Source organism: Scheffersomyces coipomensis, assembly GCF_036884675.1.
Source record: "Scheffersomyces coipomensis strain NRRL Y-17651 chromosome Unknown DFJ63scaffold_6, whole genome shotgun sequence".
NCBI classification, from domain to species: domain Eukaryota; kingdom Fungi; phylum Ascomycota; class Pichiomycetes; order Serinales; family Debaryomycetaceae; genus Scheffersomyces; species Scheffersomyces coipomensis.
The window spans coordinates 683,252-706,242 of NW_027042897.1; the positions used below are offsets into that span (position 1 = coordinate 683,252).

At 30.5% G+C, this 22,991-nt stretch overlaps 5 protein-coding genes across 5 annotated transcripts; 4 read left to right on the plus strand and 1 right to left on the minus strand. All coding sequences in view use genetic code 12, as the record gives it.

Moving 5' to 3' along the window:
- Positions 1–9,581: 9,581 nt before the first annotated feature.
- Positions 9,582–11,168, plus strand: DFJ63DRAFT_314922 (uncharacterized protein; the record flags this gene model as incomplete). Its single annotated transcript, XM_064906455.1, has 1 exon — positions 9,582–11,168. The coding sequence occupies one exon, from the start codon at positions 9,582–9,584 to the stop codon at positions 11,166–11,168; it is 1,587 nt and encodes a 528-aa protein (XP_064760498.1).
- A 3,484-nt stretch (positions 11,169–14,652) lies between these two features.
- Positions 14,653–15,103, plus strand: DFJ63DRAFT_320518 (uncharacterized protein). The gene has a single exon (XM_064907199.1). The coding sequence runs from the start codon at positions 14,690–14,692 to the stop codon at positions 14,870–14,872; it is 183 nt and encodes a 60-aa protein (XP_064760499.1). The 5' UTR covers positions 14,653–14,689; the 3' UTR covers positions 14,873–15,103.
- A 166-nt stretch (positions 15,104–15,269) lies between these two features.
- Positions 15,270–17,039, minus strand: DFJ63DRAFT_314923 (uncharacterized protein; the record flags this gene model as incomplete). The annotated part of the gene is made up of 1 exon (XM_064906456.1): positions 15,270–17,039. One exon carries the CDS (start codon positions 17,037–17,039, stop codon positions 15,270–15,272), a length of 1,770 nt encoding a protein of 589 aa, XP_064760500.1.
- A 350-nt stretch (positions 17,040–17,389) lies between these two features.
- DFJ63DRAFT_216938 (uncharacterized protein) lies at positions 17,390–19,872 on the plus strand. The gene has a single exon (XM_064904129.1). It carries the CDS (start codon positions 17,740–17,742, stop codon positions 19,789–19,791), a length of 2,052 nt encoding a protein of 683 aa, XP_064760501.1. The 5' UTR covers positions 17,390–17,739; the 3' UTR covers positions 19,792–19,872.
- On the plus strand, positions 19,873–22,983 carry MSH3 (mismatch repair protein). The gene has a single exon (XM_064904130.1). It carries the CDS (start codon positions 19,953–19,955, stop codon positions 22,971–22,973), a length of 3,021 nt encoding a protein of 1,006 aa, XP_064760502.1. The 5' UTR covers positions 19,873–19,952; the 3' UTR covers positions 22,974–22,983.
- The last annotated feature ends 8 nt before the right edge of the window (positions 22,984–22,991 follow it).

The window sequence follows — 22,991 nt, forward strand, 5'->3', positions numbered from 1 at the left end:
CATTTTGCAAAAACAATTTATATGAATGTATTTATAGCAATTTTTCATTATAAACCCGCTGCTCCTCACAAATGGCTGGTTGGCTGCGAAAGAAATGTAAACAAAAATATTGGTCTTGTATGCAGGATGTAGAGGAGAACCTAACCACTTGTCCAGCCATTCTTTAAATAGATCAAGCTTCATAAATTAAAGTCCAAGAATATCTAAAACATATGTCTGGATGGCACGTTATGGTCTATATTTAGTATACTAGATGTTTAGAAATAATTTTTTTAAAATAAGTTAAGATCATTATCAAAGTTTTTTTAGGAATATATTAGTTTGAGCGTGAAACATTATATGAAGGTCAAATATTGTAAGGGAGTTATTGCAAAACTGTAGGATGCTTCTGGAAAATGTGAAAACGAATCTTGGAATAACAATCTAACATAACACAGTATAGTACGAGATAAGATTCTTCTAAATAATTAGGGATCAATTGTATTTACAACTGGAATTATCATCGTACTCCAGTACTGTGTTTACAAATTACGTAATGTAGCGCTAAAAAAAAAAACTTCAAAAAAAAAAAAAGAGGAGAAAAAAAAGTCAACAGGGAGAAAAATGTTTAGGGAGAAATGACAGAAATGTTAGAGTACAACCATTTTATAGGGAAGTTTCTAGCCACTGCTGACCAAGTTCACATTTTGTAGATTTGGTGGATCGTTTAAACGAAATTTGCGAATCATTAATGTCAGCTTTGATAGATCTTCAACATAGTAAAATCATCTAATTTTGATAATCCAGACAATCAGTGGGATCAGTAAGCAGACCAAAAAGAACTAGCGAATTATTATCACTTCGGAAATAGAGCTAACCTGGAGTAAGCTAAATATAAAAAAGATAAGGATTAGGAAAAGAAACTATATTTATATATATATAAACAAATACGCAAATAAAGAAATAGCTTGGCTCATTAAAGTTAAATGCGCTATATTTGTTGACATGTATTAAAAGCTTCTAAACAAAGCTAAAATTTAATGAAACAAAGGAAAAACTGTAATGTCAGACAAATTATTCTGCAACAGAAACGACACACATACGCAATTAAGTTTAGTATTATTCATTGAGATATTTTTAGAAATTATTTTGGAGGGGGAGGAAGAATGAGAAGGGGGGAATCATGTTATCATATGTGGGTTAATTGTAATCCCGTTGTTATAATTAAACCTGTAGCGACCAATAAAACGGCAGCAGTCACATGATGAGAAGCGAGTGTCAGCCTCATGTTAGATGCACCACGACGTCCTGTGGTGTAAAAGACCTAGGTTTAACCCAAATCAAAAAGACCTCTGTCATAAAAGAAAAAGATGGTAGACGGTTTTGATTACATTGTTTAGTGGATCGTTCTTCCACCTTGGAATTTCATATAAATCCGTACTTATAATGGTTCGATCATATGAAAATGAGGGTTCGAGATTTTTATTTAATTTCAAATATGATTCGACATATTGTAGCCGTGGAAGACAATCTTAATAGATGATCTTCTGATGATATATCGATGGTATCGATAATCAATTTAAAGGATTATGATATTGGGGTCTCGAAAATAAGTTTTTCTTGCAAGAAAAGAAAAGATAAAAAAAAACTACTGTATATCAAATAGTAACACTAAATATGTATGGACGTTGAACTGAAATTTATGGCTCTAGGAAAAGGCATAACGCTACATGCAACCATTGTCGGAAGCGTTTCCGAATCATGCAGGAAGGGTTCTTTTCAGGACAACAATTGGCACCTCGGTGACCAGATAATTGTAACACAAGTCCCATAACTGAAATGAGCTGAATTACATCACGGTGGAATTGAGTTAGCTGATTGGCATTTGAATTCGAGACCAATATTGCGATGTATTGAATTTGTCTTGATTATGAGTTGATAATCGCAATTGAAGATCAACAGAGTTGAAAAAAATATCACTGGAATAATAAAGAAGATTTTCGCATCAAAAAAAAAGATTCAAAAGTGAATAGGAAAAATAAAAATTAATAAATTCTTATAAAAGTAAAAATAAAAATAAAAAAAAAAAAACTAAAAAAAATAAAAAGACCTTTGATTTCAAAAGAGGGGTAACCCTATATATGAACAAAATAGCCTTTTAGACGTTTTTTAAAAAATATTTTTTGTCTTTTGATCTACAACTACAATGGGCATAAAAAATAAATATTTTAAAATCACAAACTCCTAAAAAATAAAGTTATACTATTTTTTTTAGACAAAACAAAATTTAGGTTCTGGTTCGTAATTAAACTAGTTACAAGGTTTTGGAACCTTCGTTTTCAGGAGACATGTTTTCCATTTCTTTTTTTTTTTTTTCTTTAATATTGGGTAATTATTTCTTTCTTTCTTTAGTTCGTTCTTTCTTTCTCTACTTTACTTTCTTCTATGAATAAAAATTTTATCTTCTCGATATTTATTTTTTAAATATTATTTCCGTTATCCTTATGTCCCCGCCCCACTATCGGCTTCTCTGCCCTAGTTGAATTATATCACTAAAATGTTTTACATTGTTTGTTAATGTATGCTTTAGATACACCCACCACCCTGCTAAGTTTTACTGAAAAATAATCTTTACCGTCGAAACAGTGCAAGGAAAAAAACGAAAAAAGAAATCATTCGGCTAAACAAACCCTACGATGATGCGATAAAAATTTTCTTCCTGATATTTTTAAAGTGGAAGATTTATGTAGATTCAAAGCATCTGAACGTAAGTGAACAACTGGAATAGTGAAAAATTAAGCATATATACACCGTTCCCTTCAATTCATTTATCAAATTAAATTGGTGTCGAGAAAATGAGAGGCTGGATTTATATTTTTTTTTATGATGATTATTTTTTTTTGGTATCCGAAAATCTTTTTACTGGGGGATTAACATATAATCAAATAGAAATAAGGCGAGTGAGACCCTAACTTGTGCCCCATAAACGAGGAAAAGCTTAACCTTGAACTTTGGAGACGTTACGAGTGGCGTTAATATTGTAAATATACAACCGCGATTATTACTACCTCATACTTTTTTTGAATCTTATCATACTTTAAAAAAGCAATTTCTTTCGGTTTCGATTCGATTTAAAAATTTTAGTTTAAATATTTTATGCGAGATTGACCGATTTTACATTTGGAAATAGTAAATGTTTATTGTTCCATGAGCATTTCGCCTTTATTTTATGTATACATATTTTCGATTTAATGCAAGTATGGGATAGAAGTAAACTGTTTCAAGACTTACCTACTTAGCGATTCTATTTCATTACTTTATGCTAAAGCACAAAAGACATAAGAAGAAAAATAAATTTGATGATTATTTTTTATGTCAAATTGAAAAAAAATTTAAATATTAAATATTTAAAAATAAAATAAAATAAAATAAATATTATGTTGGGGCCAATATATGACTGGAATTGGATTAAACGAGAGGGGTTTAAAGTAAATCCATACCCTCGGGGAGATAGGGTCTGTGATCCATAGAAACTAAGTGGTAAAACTTAAGAAGTGAAATTTTTTTTTCCCACAAAATTTTAGGATCTTCCTATTAAGTTAAGTTTTAGAATAAAACAAATCATATGGTATCATAACTGTTACATGTCGCTATTTCCTTTTGCAAATTTGAAGATTTTAGTTTGATTTTAATCTCACTGTATGTTCTATTTTCATGGGACATTGCACATTAATGCGCATCATCGATGCAACAAGGCTTCCGGGCCCAAGCTCCAGGTATCTTAATTTAGTAAGAAAAATAACTATTGTTATATCATGATTTTGCTTAATAAACGTTGAAAGTTTGGGCTTGGTGACGTATAATATTCGCAAATTGGTCAAAGAAAAACGATATAGTGTAACCGAGATGTATTTTCCAAGCTATCACCTTACTCAATTAGGGGTAGCACTTGTGTGTACCTAGCCATTATGACTCTAAAATGTAAACAAGAATACAAAAGCAATGGTAGTCATTTGGTAAGTTTTGGCTTAGCATTCAAAAAGTCCGATCTCAATCGAAAATATAAAAAAAAAGAAAGATTTGCGACAAATGCTCAAGTATATTTATTATTTTTTATGTTTGATTTTTTTTTAATCTTTTTTTTTTTATTTTACTTTTTTTTTTAAAGTTTATTTTATTTATTTTTCCATTTTATGTTATTTTATATTCATTTTACTTTTAATAGCCTTTATTTGAACAACTAATATTATTTTCAGAAGATTAATAGAAGTCTGATTGATTTTCAAATCAATAATTATGGTTGCTTCCTTCGAAGATCTACGAACTTACTGACTTATGATCATTCATTCGCGACTATATTCCCAAAAATTGCCATAATGAAAACAAAATCAGAATGTAGTAACATGAACACAAACCTTGCCAGATATGAAACGAGGGTAGCACCAGCAGTTGTATTAATAGTCTATTAATTTCTTTCCATGACCGGGATTATTCAGTGGGTTGATAATAGAGAAAAAGATTTCGTTTGGTTCTAGACATGGGGTATATTAATAAGATACATAAAATATGGCATATAGAAGAATGAACGAAAACAGTAATTATTCATACTAGGTGCATAGTAATACGAAAGAAAAGGTACCAAAAAGAATAAATGTCATTGTTGAGATTTATTTTTCTCAAGTAATTAAAGATTCTGTATCAAAATTTCAGACATGGCATCATTACAACTTTATTTGATTAATATTTTATTGACTATTAGTTAGTGGTTGTATTTATTCAACAAATATTTGTTCTATTTCTTTTTTTGTACTAGTTTTACTTTTTTCTTTTTTTTTTTTTTATTTATTTTTAATATTTATTTATTTTTATATCATCTTACTTCTAGTTGTAGTTGCATATGCTTTAAGACTTTTGGCGGCGTATGTTTGAATAAAGATTAATGCTTGGAATGTTCGAAAATCTACTATTCAAGGTTTTATGACCTCGAAAATTAAAGTTATCATCATCATAGCTGGAGTTAAATACTCTTTTCTTTCTTTTTCGATCTCGGTTTAAAGTTTCGGTCGTTTCGAGTTTTTGAAATATTGCATTATCAGAAGGATACATATTACAGTTTAAGACTTACTAAGTCCGTTTTTCTTTATACTAAATTTCATTGTGTATTTTATTTGCTCAGAATTGTATTGGCACCACAAATTAATTTGAGGTTTGATTTGATTGTTAGTGCGCACCGCCCAGTGGACATCGTAAAATGTTAATTAATGAGATAGAGGAAGAAAGATAGGTTGAATCATGTTTGTGATAACGGTACATATTGTCTCGCGAATCATCATGCTGGCTGGTCTGCTTTGTTTTGGTTTGGTTTGGGTTGAGTTGGGTTGAGTTTGCCTACTTCAGCATGATATAATTGATTTTCCTCGAGATTGACAATGACAAGCGTCTTGGCCCAAAACACAACAAACAAAAACAAAAAAAACAGGTCAAAATTAAAAAAAAAAATAGGTAGGAGGATTTGCGCAATCAGTTAATGTTTATTTTGTTATCTTTTAGGCACTAATCTAATTAAACTTAGAGAGAATCATGGCTAAAAATTTTACCAGGCACTAAAAATTGGCGATGATGTATTACAGCTACAAAATCATGATGGTAAATTGGGAAATCTTTGACTAATGCTCATTCATTAATTTTATGAGCGTTTTTTTTTTCCCATTCTCTGATTCACTAAATTTTTTTTTCTCTCACAAGTTTGTGTTTACCAGACCAACGACCCCATAGTTAACTCACAATTTAAATCTAACTAAATGCATAATTATGATTATTTGGTTCTGGTTTGTTATTTTCTTTCGGGGACCTAAGGAATATTTCATTTTATATGGGGAATTTCTTATCGGACTATTCCCGTACATTTCCAGAACCAAACGTCCATAACTATCAATGAAATATTATCAAATATGACTTGTAAGATATATCCGGTCATGAAACATGTAACTTCAATTCAAATATCATCCAGCATGAGCATCATCTGAACTCGAAAGGACTTACTCTGTTTAAATTATGGTACATAGTTAATTCACTACGTGTCAAAACAAAAAAAATAATGGAACAAAAAAAAAAAGAAAAGAAAAAAAGCAGGAAGAAGAAGAAAAAAAAAAAAAAAAAAAAAGAAAGGAAGAGAAAGAAATTTCTTAAGCCTAATGAGAAACAAAAATTAAGTCCTCTTATCATGCAAGAGCCTTAACTTTCTTTATGCAATATATTATATTGCGTCATAATTTGTGCTTTATTTTTCATGCAACACCTGGTTCTTATCCTGATTAGACAAAGTACAATACATTACCGAATAAACGTAACTTAAACACTGATGGGCAGGGCAAAATCGGCATGCCTACAATCACAAATTATTCAAATGTGTAATTGGCTTCACGTGCTTAACCGTAACAGTGATTGTGGTTATTTTTATGATTTAAGTTATGTGTAACAGGGGTATATTATAACACACCTAACATAGTAATCTAATCCCCAATCTAAAGTCAAGACTATTTAAGTTTAAGCTAAATCTTAAGCCAAATCTGATTTTTCTTCCCAGTAAAAATTTTATTTTTATTTTTAGTTTCTGGGTTTTATGATTTTTATGGCTTTTTTCGCATTCAAGTTTACAAGAAAGAAAAATGAAGCTTATAGTTTAAGTTTGCTATTTGACAGATTCGGAAATTAACCTTTACTATCAGAAGACAAAACTCCAACCTAAAAAGCAAAAAAAAAAAAATTGAAATTAATTTTTACGATTGTATAAAAAATTAAAAAATATTTTTTAGCTGTTAAAATCGCAGATCTTTGCAAATCTCTTAAAAAAATTGCCAGTGTGTCTATTGTTATGTCGCTAACACACGTATGTGGGTGGTGATTGGACGTTGAAATAGGTACCCAATCGTAGCGTTTTTTACTTGTAAGAGCATAGGGTTAAAGTCTTATTTTTGTTTTAGAAACTAAAATATGAATTTTTTCTTTGCTTCTAGTATAAATCAAGTATATTCAATTATAATTTAATGTCAAAAATATTAGGGCATAAATGTTACGAAGATGTTTTGTACTTCCCAATTTTAGTTTGTTTTGATTGTTTGTGGTAAATCGTATTTGGGGTGGTGGTAACTTTTGTGTGTGTTTGTGAGACTAAAGTAATTGCTCGCGGTAAAAATAATTCCTGTCTTCCACAATATTTATTTAGCCTTGTACAACAAAATGCTTTTTCAGAGGAGGTAGAATGCCGGGGGTTTTTCATACCATAAGTCCGCTTTTTGTCAATAAAACTAATAATAAATTTGTGAACTAAGAAAAACTTAGTGAATGGATGAATGGATAAATGGTTATGTTGTACTGATTGTAAAGTAGTTGTTGCAATTATTATTTTTGGATGGATACCATTCTTAATACTATCAAAGATACCAGTATTCAGAGTTATACAGACAATCAGACATTCAATTGCGTTTTGCGCTTTCACCAGTCGCCTGTGAAAGACAAGAAATTTCGGAGATCAAGATTCTTGTTACCGTATCGAACCATTTTAAACTATTGGATACGTAGCCCAAATCAAATATACGGAGACACTAAAAACCTTGATGCAGAAGCGTTCTGTACTCCATTTGATTCATAAAGATTGTCTAGTAAATAAACAAGAATGTCGAAAGGTAATCATAGCAAAAACAAACGTAAAAATTAAGGCATTGGCTTGCACCACACACCTAGAAGAAAAAAAAATTGAGACTTGACAAGAGCTAAAACTAAAATTATAGAGAGAGAGAGAGAAAAAAAATTTCAAAATTTATTTTTCTATTTTGCAGAATAAGCATAAATAATTAAACATAAAAAAGAAATTTATATTTTGAGAACACCTTTCATATCAAGATACTGTTCCTGCACAGAACTATATGAACAATTATATGAAATATCTATAAATTTTCACATTGGGTATTATTTTTTTAATTTTAGTTACTAGTTCCCCTTGCTTTTGGATAATGAACAGTTACATGATTACAACCATGTTGTACTAAACATAAAGTCAACAGTTAATTACACGTTTTTTGTGTGAATTGCATGATTGCCAGTGCTTTGTTTGCCCCAAAGTAAATATATGACTACTATCAATAATATATAACCTATTTATGCAAATCTTATCCCATATCAACAAAAAAAATAAAAAAAAATAATATAAAATAAAAAAAAAACTGATTTGAAAAAAAAAAAGAAAGAATTGTGATCTACGATTTTAAAGAAAAAGAAAATAATTATTTCTAAAAAAAAAAAAGGTCGTTAAATTCCATTTTTTGTTGTTTTTGTTTGGGTTCAGAATAGTTTAAGTATATATATATGGAATCAGATGTCCAACTCTTACAATTTTTTATCAAATACTTTCAAAGACTTCTCCTTTTTTATAACCATTCAATTACACAAGTCATTTCACTATCATTTCCCCTCTTTTCATCATTTAGTGAGAATTTAGTACGGAAAAAATATTCGAGTTTAAAAATAAAATTCCCCTTCCCCCTAAATACGGAACAGAAAAAAATATATAGACATCACGGTCTAAAGACAATTATCGTAACGGTTAAGCTCTATAGAGAGGTATATTTTTTTAAATCGAATATTTACCAACCCCCACGTCCCTCATTTTAACAACTTATACCTCCAATTAGTTTTTAAGGAGTCTCCACTTTCATTTTCATTCATTTTTCAGATCAATTATACCTTCGGTACCACCCGCAGACCTCCATCCGTTGTCTTCCCTATCTCATATATTAAACAAGAAGAACTTATATTAGAAATTTTGAAAAACTAAGAAAAGCTTTACTTAAATACATTTGGGAATCACAATAAAAAACCGATCATCAAGAGTTAAAAGTCAAATATCAAAAAAAAAGGAAAAATTATTTTCTTAATTATAACAATCATCTACAATTATAAAAAGGTCAATTGCCCTCAACAGTCCAAGATATTGTAGTAATTTATATGGTTAGTATATTCAACTACAATTTACTTAAAGCATATCATTTAAATTAAAATCATTGGTGTTCTAAAAGTTGTGTTTCTTATTTATTTGTCATTCTTTGTTGCTATTTTCTTTTTAAAAAGTCCAAGGTTTCTTTCTTTCTTATTATATATATTATATTATTATTACTATATTTGTTGACTAGCATCGTTTTGTTCTAGTGGTACTGTCATAGTCAATAATTGTCATAAGTATCATTGTTATATAATTATCAAGTGTTCCAATTTACTGAAATCAGATAATATTCTTTTGTGTTATAATATACTATCTAATTTACAAACTTGATTGTTATCAATTATTTATATTTATTTAATTCAATTCAATTCAATTCAATTCAATTAATTCAATTCAATTAATTCAATTCAATTAATTCAATTCTTCATAGTTTTTTTTAAAAAAATTCCACTGTTGGAAAAATCATCAAGTTCATCATTATACTTATATCAATAGATTTCATTCATTCATTCCCTTCCCATACTTCAATTTTAAGTTATATATATTTATACTACATTAATCCTATTTAAAAGCAAACTTATCAAATATGCAATGATTAATAATTATGTCCTCAATACCAACTTCGTCGAATGAAAGTAATGCAAATCAATCGGCTTCAAATATTTCAACTAATAACCAACAACAGGGACAAATACTACAACAGCGTCACCTTCAACAACAACAACAACAACAGCGACTGGTTGACGGTTCTAGAAATCCTGAACTGATACCCTATTATCAACTGCAACAACAACAATTGAATAATTATCAACCACCACAATCACAACCTCAATTACAACAACCACAACTACAGCAACAACAACCACAATCTCAACCACAGCTTCAATCACAACAACTGCAATTCATAGAAGGTTCATATACAACTAATCAAATACAACGACCGCAATTCCAGCAACAATTCCAGCAACAATATCAACAGTATCAGCAAGTTCCTCAACAGACTTATGTTCAATCACTGGATGGTATGGTCTTTTCACAACCCCCTATACTGCAACAGCAGCAACAACAGCAACAACAACAGCATCAATATTATGTGTCACAACATCAACCACAGCATGAATCTACAAATTATCAATATTCTCAATCTAATGCAACTCCAAATATCAATCAGCAATCTTCACTAGCTGAATCTAATAATTTCCAGACTTCTCCTCCAAGAAGCGTAGCAAATCAATCTCAATCAATCCAAATACAACAACAACAACAACAACAAGTCCCACACGTATCTGGTGGAAGCGGAACTCCGCCCAATGTACAATCTATTTCATCGAATTTAAATCAATCTGGGGGTGCAGGGGCTTCACAACCATCATTAGTAACCTACATTCAAGGGGTTTACCCCCCTGTGTCTCAGCCATCTGGAGGATTTGCGAATAATAATCCTAACACGACCGAAACTTTAGCTGGAGCTGGTCCAACTTCAAATACTGGTAGCTCCGGAGCTACCAATATAACCAATTCATCTGAATCTTACAATTATTTAAATTCATCGTTACCTCCGGTTAATAGTTATGGTTATCCTTTTGTTAACCAGGCATTATCATATAATCTTACACCTCAACAACAGCAACAATTACAATTACAACAACAACAACAGCTGCAACAACAACTTTATGATGGTCAACTGTCGGCTCCAGGTCAAGGTCAATATGTTACTAATTATAATCAAGTCATGGCTGGTAGACAGCAATCAACTAATTTAGTGGGATCATCGGGATCAGCATTTATGAATATGCCACCACCATCATCAATGCCAATAAAAAAGCCCCGTAAGAGAAGACATACTGCTACTGTTCCTGATATGACACCTGAAACTGCTGAAAGAAATAGATGTCGTATTTGTAATAAACAATTTAAACGTCCTTCCAGTCTTCAAACTCATTATTATAGTCATACAGGTGAAAAAATTTTCAAGTGTCCTTGGCCAGATTGTGGGAAATTATTTAGTGTTAAATCCAATATGACCAGGCATTATAGATTGCATGAAAGAGATATGAAAAAGGAACGTCAATTAAGAGATAATGAACCATCACAAGATGGCTTTTCACTGTCTTCAAGTTCACTTGGTGGAGGTGGTGTTTCTAATAATAATTTAGCTGGTATTGGAGATCCCAATTCTGGCTTACCTTGAAAGGTGTTTGCTATTTAGATTATTTATTTTCCTATTATTATTATTATTATTATTATTATTTCAAGTTGAAGCTCAATTTATATTTGCTGGTTTTATCTATTATATGTGTGATGATATCGATTGCTTTAATCCACCCACCCAATATGGGTTTTATTCATTCCAAATTGTATTACTTTAATTTTTATTCCAAAACAAAATCCTCCAAAACTTATTATCAAATGTATTATTAGCTTTATAATTTCCTGATAGAGATCCAATGAATGGAGAGGTTCGATTGCTGTTTAATAGTGTTCAACACCAACTAGATGTAACAGTGAAAGGATCAATTAACAGAATCAATTCATAAGATCCAGATATAGTTTGATCCAGTCGTCCATTCGTTACGTTTACTAAACCTTCTAAACATCAGACAACCAGAACAACCATGAATGGAAATGTTTATGAAAATGATTTACCTATCCATTATTTTGATTTCAATTGATGTGATTGATTGTTTGATTGTTTGTTTGTTTGTTTGTTTGTTTGTTTGTTTGTTTGTACTAACTGTGATTCTATCTGTCTGTCTATCTGGCCCCTTTCTTCTTTATTCTATTCGATTGTGTATATATTTATTAACTCTGTACAGTATTTAACGACTATTAATTAGTTCTTTTTCTAATAAAAAAGACTGCTCCTCGTGAAATTAACCCACCACCACACACATAACTGAAAACGTTATAGAATTTAGAACCTTAGAATATACAAAAAAAAATATAAACAAAGTAAGAATGAAAATCTTGTAGAATTAATTAATGAATGAATTCAATCAAACAATTTTTATCCATCACCTACCTACAAAAATATAAACGAAATTTATTACTATATAGAAAGTATGATGAATGAATGAATGAATTTCTTTGCCTGTATATTTTTTTAAACTTGTAAATCTATTTTTGTTTTTACCGTTCCTAGCCTCTGCAAAATTTGAAGGGGAATTTTTTGAGCTACCAGCTGTTTCGGGCAATTTCTGATTTTTTTTTGCCCCCAACAGATTACCTAAAAAAAATGCAGCCTAATTAGAAAATATCTACTACAGTTGGTATAAATAACCACACCCCTAGTCATTGATGCTGCCAGCGATCTTCTCTAAGCATACTTTGCCAAATAACAACAACAAAAACTACAGGAACATCAACAATCACAATCATAATCATAACAACGACCTCCTATTTTCCTTTTAAAAATACTGGGATTATTAAATTTTTATTAAAATTCCTAGAAAAGATTGGCGATTTATGGCTCACTCTTTTTTTTTTTTATTTTAATTTTTTTTTTAATTCTTTTTTTAATTCTTTTTTTTTTTGATTTTATTTTTTTTTTTTTTCGTTTTAAAAAAAAAATCTTTTTTTTGCATTAAATTTGTGCGCAGAAAATGATTTACCCTCTAGTCCAATTCAATGGAAAAGGAGGTTGGGTAAGTAAGTAGCTTGTAAGGGATAGTAAGGGTAATGTAGAGGGTAGTAAACATGTATTATTGGATGTTTAGGAATCCAAGAATTGAAAGTATCATGAGTTGAGCGCTGGTCCTACACTAATGTCATTTACGGTGACGTATTTGGTGGTAATTAAATGACCACAGACCAATTATTATCAACTTTTATCAATGGATAATCGTTGATCAACGGAATTCCATTAATATTCAAATTTTTTATAATTGAATGGCAATATGAGTAATCGGTACCAATGATCATTCCCAATGTTCTCAAATCTTGCTTTGATCTCTTCTACTAAATCTTCATGAACTTGTTAGATATATACAAAATGATCTCACTGTGAATTTAAAATTAATGGGTTGAATTGTGCTCGTCAAAGATAACTTTCAATTCCAATACCACAAATTAATTCACACTATGTTATATCAATTTAACATGAGTATATGATATATTAAAGTCATTTAGTTCCTTTCTAGGTTTGGTTTAGTTGGTTTTGAAGATGATATATTGATTTAGATTTGACCAGCAAAACCCTTCCATTGATGACAATTCCATTTCATTTATTATTTGATACCACTTTAATAAATAAAGGCTTGTTAGTATCTTAAGAAGTAGCAATAAAGCTATTGAATCGATTAAAGTCAGGGTTAAATTTGTTTAAACCTTGACTAGGTTGAAATGAGGAGAAATTGACATGGGAATTACAGAGTGGTGTTTGGTCGATACAAGCTTGATCAAACCAATGATTAGTAAGGCATCGAAAACAACCTATGAATGGATTAGTCTTACTCAATCTGCTTCAATAAAGCTCCAGATAGAACAATCAAGTTGATTTATTCATTTCAAATATGTTTTTTAGTCTGTACTAGACTGGTGATTAATATTTCGAAAAAAAATAATATCAGTATATGGACAGTGTTTGAGAGTATCAAGCTAAATTACTTCAGAGGCACCAATTCAAGGGTTGAGATTAATTAAATCAGTGTGATTAACTAGATCAAGTTTAAAACAACTCAAGATTTCTTCCATTGACTTCAGCTTCATTAGATATTGACAGGTACTAATTAACACCCCTTAAAAAAATTCTTCAACGTTTATGCTCAATCTAGTTCCACACCAATAATGGAATCAATCATTAATCCTCATCAATACCATCAATAACAGAGCTTTCACATCACTAGAGATAACAAGAAGCATCTTTGATACATCAGATTGTCAAACTTTTACCTATCAATATTGTAACAGGTTAGTCTCGTGACGGAAATTACAAACGTCATTCATTTTCATTTATTTTATTATTCAACTCAAATAATATTTTAATTAATTACAAGTCCCGGGAAACATGATTACAATCAACTTATAAGACAAGAATCATCATCATGAAGGTTGTAAGTTTTAAAATTGGTGATGTTATTTTAATGTTTTTAACTTTACAAGATACAGGTTAATTTATTCGTGATATTGAAAATGCATTTTTTCGGTTCTATTGATTGCTAATGGGTGCAAACTTTTGATTTATGATATCATGACTTTGAATAGTTTAATATTAACAGATCTAATCATTCCTGCTAGATTAGTTTGATTAGTTATATCAATTATTATGGGTTTTTTATGAAATGGGGATATATTTAGCAAGATTTAATTTACGTTTATCACACCTTCATACAACGGAAATCAAAAACCAAAACTTGGAGCTTATCTGAATCAATATAAGTGAGTCTTGATACCAAAATTTAATAGATTAATAACAGTCTTGGCGTACATAATTTAATATATTCTGTAATTTTATAATTTTCATGTTGTATGAATTGCAAAAATCCCAGCTCGTTAGTTCGGTCTAACTCCACTCACAGAAAAATAAATAAAAATAAAAAAATATTTTTAATTACAATCAGTCACGCGCAAAGTCATCCGACTTGAAACATGTGATTTCTAACCAACCAAATTTGATGTTTTCAACATCAATTTTTTCTACTGTATAATTTTCTATTATTTAGATAAACTATATATATATCTATATCTACAAAATCAGAAACAAGACTATAGAGAATGGCAGGTCATCACATAGCCAAGTACGTGCGTCATGCAGCTGTTGGTAAACCACACGTTGATTTAAAATTAAAATGGGCATCTAAATTCTTAGGTGCTACTATGTGGTTTTATATCTTTTACAGAATCAAAGAAGATGGTCCAGTTATGTTTGGTCAAAAATTACCATTTGAACATCATTAGTGGTGTTGAACCAGTTATCCTGCATCACAAAATATGATAGTCCATTTCAAACTATGTCAATGCTACTTTTGAAGTAAGGTTAACATGGAAACTTTTGATTTTACAATTTTATAAATCATGCATTATCAGTTCATCAAAAGAGAGATAACGAAATATCTCTTCTCAACCACTCTTGGAACTACAGTAGGATTCCAATCATCCTCATTTTCATTTCATTTCATACATGCATACATATATATTACTTCTTTTACTTATTATCTATTTATACTATTAATATATCTTTCCTATCAAAGAAAAGAATCATCAACTCCTAACATAAGGAGTGTTTTTCATTAACTGTGCTGTAAACGAGGTATTACAAGAGCTCGTCTCCTATTATCTCTCTTTATATGTCCTATCATTTACCTCTTCCTCCTCTAAATTTAGAGCCTCTATAAGAACCTCTAGTATTCGAACCTCTTGACGAATTATTACCTCTATTAGAACCACCAAATCCACCACCACGACCACGACCTGAATTGGATCCCCGTGAAGAACCTCGATAAAACCTATTTGATGAATTTATTAAGTTTCTTGTCCTGGCGAATCCATCATCTTCTCCTCCTAGTTCATTAGAATCTTCTTCGTCTATATCAACCCCCGGTATTGATGATGATTCAGTGTTTGATTTTCTGAATTGATCAGAAAAATCAGTATCATAAGAATCATCAATACCTCCATCATAGTTATTTTCATTTGTAGCATCATTTTGAACTTTGAAATTAAAATTGAAACCTTGACTACTACAATAATCTAACTTGAAATCTCCCACTGAATCTAATTTGAAGATCATATAATTATATTCATTATTCGAAGTTGATTTTGGTTTCGATATATGATCACATAGATTGAAATGCCATAAGTTGTAATATGCTTGGAAATAATAATCATTAATCTTCTTAAGGATCTTTTTACTTGAATATGAATCATTTGAACTATTATCATCAAAATCAGATGAAAATAAAGTTAAAGGAACAATTTTATCGATGGAATCATTTATGGAGATGGGGATCTTATCAAATAAACTTAAACCCAATTCAATTAAATTTCGAATCTTGTCATTTGAAACATTATCATCTGATTGTAAAAGATCAGATATTTCATCTTTAATAATTAACCATAATTCTCCTAGTACCATTCTTAATCTTGAGAATTTGGATCTATAATTTTCAATATATCCTGCTGATCCACCCATAGTATCAACAAAACTCATACCATTACCCAGAACTGGATATCTAAAATGTAAACCTTGAGAAATTGTGAAATCTGCATTAGTTATGATGGCTAAATGTTCTAATAATGGATTTTTTATAACTGGAGCATGACTTAAAAAGATATTGATGGTATTATCATTCTTAAAGTTTGAATTTAAATTTAAATTTTGTTCAATAGATGATGATTTCATAACATTTAGATATAATTCCGCCACTTGAATTAAACTTATCCATAATTCACCAACTTTCCCACTTATAGATGAATAATTTAAATTTCCATTATCAAATAAACTATGAATTTTCAAAGTACCACCAATTCCATATAACTTTATATTTGGTTGAGTTGGTAACGGAGTTGGTATTTCATAATTATGTAAATGATCAACTAAGAATAAGTTTGGGATTTTATATTCTTTGGTATGAAATTTATTAATGATTTTTGGATCATCTAATGGACCAAAGATGGTATAGATCGGACATGGGAATTTGAATTCTCCATCTAGATATAATTGGAATTGACTGATTACGCCATTCGAATTTAATAATTTCGATTTAAATTGATTGAATTCATCTAAATGAGATGAAGAATTGAAACTTGAACTACCACCACCACCATTGGAATTATTATTATTACTGTTATTATTATTATTATTTGATATTAAGCTTAAATCATTCAATTGTTCAACCAAATCCAGGCTTAACACATCCAGGAAGGCCACGATCTGTTTAAGATAATTTAAATCCTTATAATCATCAATGGTATCATTATTCCAAAGACCAAAGTTACCCGTATGAATGATGACATCGATTGGTCTGCCTTGATTTAATTCTCTATTGTATAATTCTGTTATCGCATGGAAATTACCTTGAATATCTGATAACGTTAAGATTCGTAGTGAATCCTTTGAACTCATCTATATTGAATTGTATGAGATTTTGACTTGTATATTTTTTTTTCAACTATTCAACAACGAGATAACCAGATCTTATCATCAACTTCTGTCTTACGTGTTTGATTTAATGTTACGAAGATGATTGTTTCTTGTTACCACGAAAATGATGATTAAAATGACCCTTGATTTATCAGACGACTCAAAGATAATACAACCCACCAACAAACACAAAACAAAGAAGCAAACAACAATCAATCAAAATCCAGAATATTGAATCAAACTCGAAAGACTTATCAACCTAACCTAACCTAACTTAACCGTATCCTAAAAGTTACCCTATAATAATAACCTTATCTTCAGTTCGCTGCTATCAATTTATGACAGTCAAATCTGAGTGGTGGTGCAATTGAGCATTTTACAAAAAAGGATGAGTTCTATGCAGGAGTCCATAGTTAAATCTTAAAAGGGAAAAATTAAGGTACAAAAGGGGAAGGACAATGGTAAAAAAAAAGATCAACTGACTGTCTGGTAAAGATGAAACCGAAATTCAGAATTTCAGGTTTTATAAATAGATATAATTTTGATTTTAATTGTTATTTATAGTGGTTTATTATATCATTTAGCAGTGATATAGATAGATATCAACGTGCTCCAGCCAACCAGGTGTACTATAGTTCCTCCTGTCTTCCCTGATCATTTGTATATATAAGAATATGAAATCATGTTAGAACCCCAGGACAGAATTCGGAACGCGGTCATAGAAGGGAATCTTTTGATAGCTCGAAGACTTATAACCAGATTTCCTGACCTTTGGTTGAACTCAGATCCTAATAACAATGGATGGTCGAATCTTCATTATGCTTCCTATTACGGCCATTATCTTATATGTTTCCATTTAATATCTTATATCAATAATAACCTTGATGGTTTGAAAAGTCAATACAATCTGCTTGATCTATTAAGTTTCGATGGACTTTCAGTACTACATACATGTATCTTAAATAATCATTATCAAACTTTACATTACTTATTACAAGAGTTCCCCGGTACTTTATGGTTGAATCACCCTGGTGGTGAATTCAGTCGTACTCCTTTACAATATAGTTGTGTACAAGGGTTTGAAGAAGGTATCAAATTATTACTTGAATTTGGAGCTGATTGGGAAACTCAAGATAGCGATGGGAATACATTATTACATTTATGTTTCCAATTCAATAAGTTTGAGTGTATTCAAACCTTTTATAAATTCTTAATTATGAATTCAAAGGAAAAAAGTAAGATTATTCAAAAGATCAAACAATTTGAATTAATTCAAAATAATAAAGGTTGGATAGCTACGGAATATACTACCAGTAATGACTTTATGAATAAATATAAACAAATGAAAAAAGAATTATTCACCATGAATTTTGATTTCCAAGAATCAATCCCATTAACTGATATAAGTTCTTCAAACTCATCATCAATTAATTTAAGTAGTTCAGCAAATCGGTCTCAAACCTCCTTATTAGAAAATAAGGTCCTTGCCAGTCCAATAGTACCGATGTCACAATCCCTGTTAAAAGATTATAATGATACCATAAACACAGGTACTGATAATAATGCTACTATCCCCGAGACTCAAAATCAAGATACTAAAGGAAGGGCGCATTCTCAATCCTTACCAGCGGTAGTAATGGCGGCCGAAAATGCTTCATCAGGTTCATCAGCAAAATCAGTTAAAGCTGGTTCAACAAGAACACGTTCAAATACTTATAATTACAGACCACCAAATCCAATTAGTGCATCACCAAGAGCTCCACATACCCCTATCAATCAACAAGCTCCTACCAATAAACCACCATCATTAAAATCAATCACCATATCTCCTTCCATTAGAAATCCATCTATCGATGAAGATAACAGCAATAGTAATGGTAATGGTGCCATACCAAGTTCACCTGTTTCAACCTTTTCAAGTAGTTCTTCGATAAATATGTCTCCAGTTCATTTACCGGCTAATCGTAGGAAGAGTTCATCATTTTCTAAGGGTTCATATCAATTATCAACGGTTAACAATACATCTATAGAAGAAAATGACCAATGGCCAACTCTTATTACAGCAAGCCCAACTAAAATTATACCTCAAACCATTCATGTATCAACTATATCTTCTGGTATTACTCCAAGTTATATTCCTCCTGTTCAGCTCCCGCAACAAACAAGGTCGGATCATAAGGTATTAACAAAATCAAAATCCATATCTCCAGAAAAAGTATCAGGTTCAAGTTCAACAAATTCAGCTACAAGTTTATCAAAGAGTGAATCAGGTAAAACTAGATCAAGGACATCTTCTTCAGCATCAATAGCTGCTAAATTAGCATTCAATAACAACTATAACAATAACAGTCCATCTTCAACCTCATCATTATCTTCAACATCTTCACATTTGCATAATGGATTACCTATACACCATCTGGAAATCCCTCGAAGAGGTCCTTCATTATCCAACAACTATAGTTCATCAAGTGTTAATCGAATTAACTTCAATGCCCGTTATGAAGAACCTCACACCACCACTTCATCATCCTCCACTGCATCAGCATTAAGAAAAACTAGATCGTCAGGTACGTTAACTAGTGGCCACATGGAAAATCCAAATACAAGATCCATACCGTCTGCTTCTACTACAGCTGCAACTCTTGCTACATCTAGTTCAGGCTCATCTACATCTACTGAGTCTAGTTTTAGACAAAATAAGATTAACAGCATTAGTTTTAGCAGGGTTCGATAAATATTTTGGTACGCGACTGCACCCAAAAAAAGTAAACAGCATTTTTTTGGCAGCACTGGATCAATTTTTTATTTATGTAAATTTTATATAGCTTTATGTATTATTAAGTTCAATATATGGGTAAGGAATTCCAATAGAATATAGACAGATAGATCGATCTCATGAACGCCTATCGACAGAAGCAGTTTGCTATAAGTCATTTCTTCCAATCGTCTAAGAATAAATCAAATGGTAGTGATATAGATGAATCGCGTCACCATGAAAAGCAACCATCAGTTAAAGGAACCAATCCAACTCTAGCCAAATTTTCATATAAGAAGTCAGCATCAGCCAATCCAGTAAAATATGAAGTGCCTGCTGTTAAGAAATCAATTCCATTTAAGAGAAAGGCAGATGTGATAGATCAATCTTCCAATCGTATCAAGAAACGATCATTAACACCCTTGGAAAAGCAAGTCAGGCAATTCAAAGATCATAATAAAGATAAATTACTATTGTTTCAAGTTGGATACAAGTTTAAATCATTCGGTCAAGATGCTGAAATAATATCAAAGATATTGAATATCATGTATATTAGAGGAGGTGATAATAATGAAAATGATGAAGAGTTCTCATATTGTTCATTTCCAGATAATCGACTTCATATCAATTTAAAGCGAATACTTGAACACGGCCATAAAGTTGGTGTTGTTAAACAATCTGAATCAGCTATCGTTAAGTCTGTTGAAAAAACTAATAAATCAGATTTAATGACAAGAGAATTAACTGGAACATATACGAAAGGAACTTATATGGATGATGAATTAATCTATAATAGTAATTCGAATCTGGGAAATATAATAACAGAGCAAGACAATGTTAGTTACATCATTTGTATCAATGAGATATCAAATGACGAGTTTGCATTGGTTGCAGTGCAACCATTAACAGGAGAAATCATTTATGATCAATTTAAAGATATTTTAACTCGTGAACAATTGGAAACAAGATTGGTGTATCTCAATCCTATTGAAGTTATAGTTATCAACGACAGAGAAAACATATCCATCGAAACAAATCGTACTTTAAAGATCATAAATCAAGATATTAGAATAACGCATAATCAAGCTAAAGCTGATGTAGAAATCATAGTGGAACTAAACGATTACTTTAATGATAGTGATCATAAGGATTTGATTGAATTTTATACCTTGACTTTTCCAGCTTCAATTCAAAATTGTTTTATTGAATTAATCCAATATTTAGTTGAATTTAAATTAGATTCAATATTTACGATTCCCACTAATATCAAAACCTTTACAAATGCTCACAAGTATATGATATTACCATCCAACACAATTCAAACATTACAATTATTCAAAAATGAAAATTCAACTGAGTCAGTGCTAGGAGGTTCCTTGTTATGGTTATTAGATCATACGAGGACGAAATTTGGTAGTAGATTGTTAAAGCAATGGATCTCAAAACCATTGATCGAGCGAAATAAAATAGAAGAAAGACTGCAAGCGATTGAAGATTTGAAAGGACAATTTATTCACGTTATAGATACTTTAAAAAATGAACTAGATAAAGTTGGTAAAACATTAGATCTTGAACAATTATTAATTAAAATCCATTACTCGTGTTCTAATGGGGTCAATAAGATCAATCGTCGTGAATTGGTATTGATGTTGAATAGTTTTAATGATATTCTAAAAATAATGGATCAATTCTCAAAATCAATTGAAGATGTAAATAAATCATATAAGTCACCATTATTACTAAAGATTATAAATGCATTACAAGAAATGTCAAAGACCAATACGGTGGATAATCTCTTGAAGTTAATCAACCCCACTTATTTAATGAATGAATCCAAAGATGCCAGCGAGCAAAAGACTCAGTTTTTCAATTCCTACTACATTCCTTGGAAGGAGATTGAACAAGAATCAATGGAAATTAAAAAAATTGAAAGTTTATTAAATGAAGAGTTGGTAAAAATCCAGAAACTTTTAAAACGTCCTCAATTACAATATTTAACTAAGAACAATGAATCATACTTGATTGAAGTTAGAAATGGTAAACAAGTTGATGCTCTTCCTAATGATTTTATTAAAATTAATGGTACTGCAACTGTATCGAGATTCAGAAGTCCTGAAGTTATAAAATTGCTCAAATTGTTAGAATATCATCAAGAACTATACTTAAATCGATGTGATGAAGCATTCAGAGAGTTTTTATTATTGATCAACAAAGAATATATATTCTTCAATAAGATCGTTAAAAATTTATCAACCTTTGATTGTTTATTAAGCCTTACCACTGGTAGTCTTTTAAACTCGAACTATATCAAACCGAAATTAGTCGATGATCAAATTATAGAGGTCAAGAATGGTAGAAATCCAATTATAGAAAACTTACCCCATATAACTAATTTCGTCCCTAATGATATCAATATTCATTATAATAAAGATAGAGTGTTGATTATAACTGGGCCAAACATGGGTGGTAAAAGTTTGTATGTCAACCAAGTTGCTTTATTGGTGATAATGACTCAAATTGGATGTTACTTACCTTGTAAATATGCTAAAATGGGGATCTTTGATTCAATATTCATTAGGATGGGGGCGTATGACAATATATTGAAGAATAATTCCACATTTAAAGTTGAAATGTTGGAATGTAGTACCATTATAAATAAATTAACATCAAAATCATTAATTATTTTAGATGAAATTGGAAGAGGTACTAGTACAAGTGATGGGATTGCAATTGCGTATTCAATATTGGATTATATAGTGGAATGTAAAGAAAAACCACTTGTATTATTCATAACTCATTTTCCATCATTACATGTATTTGAAACAACGTATCCAAATCAAGTGAAGAATTATCATATGGGATTCAAAGAAATTAAGGATAGTAAGAATGAATTTCCTCAAATTGTATTTTTATATAATTTAGTTGAAGGCGTGGTTAATAATCTGTATGGTTTGAATGTTGCTAAATTGGCTGGATTAGCCACTGACATTATATCTAATGCTTATAAGATAAGTGAACAATTAAAGAATAAAATTGAGATTGAAAATATGGAGAAATTTTCGATTCAATTTATACGAATTTTGCAGCAATTACAAAATGAAGATAAAGGTGAACAACTAAAAATTTTATCACAACTTGAAAGTTTATTTAATTATTTATAAATACTTCTCTATAGACAC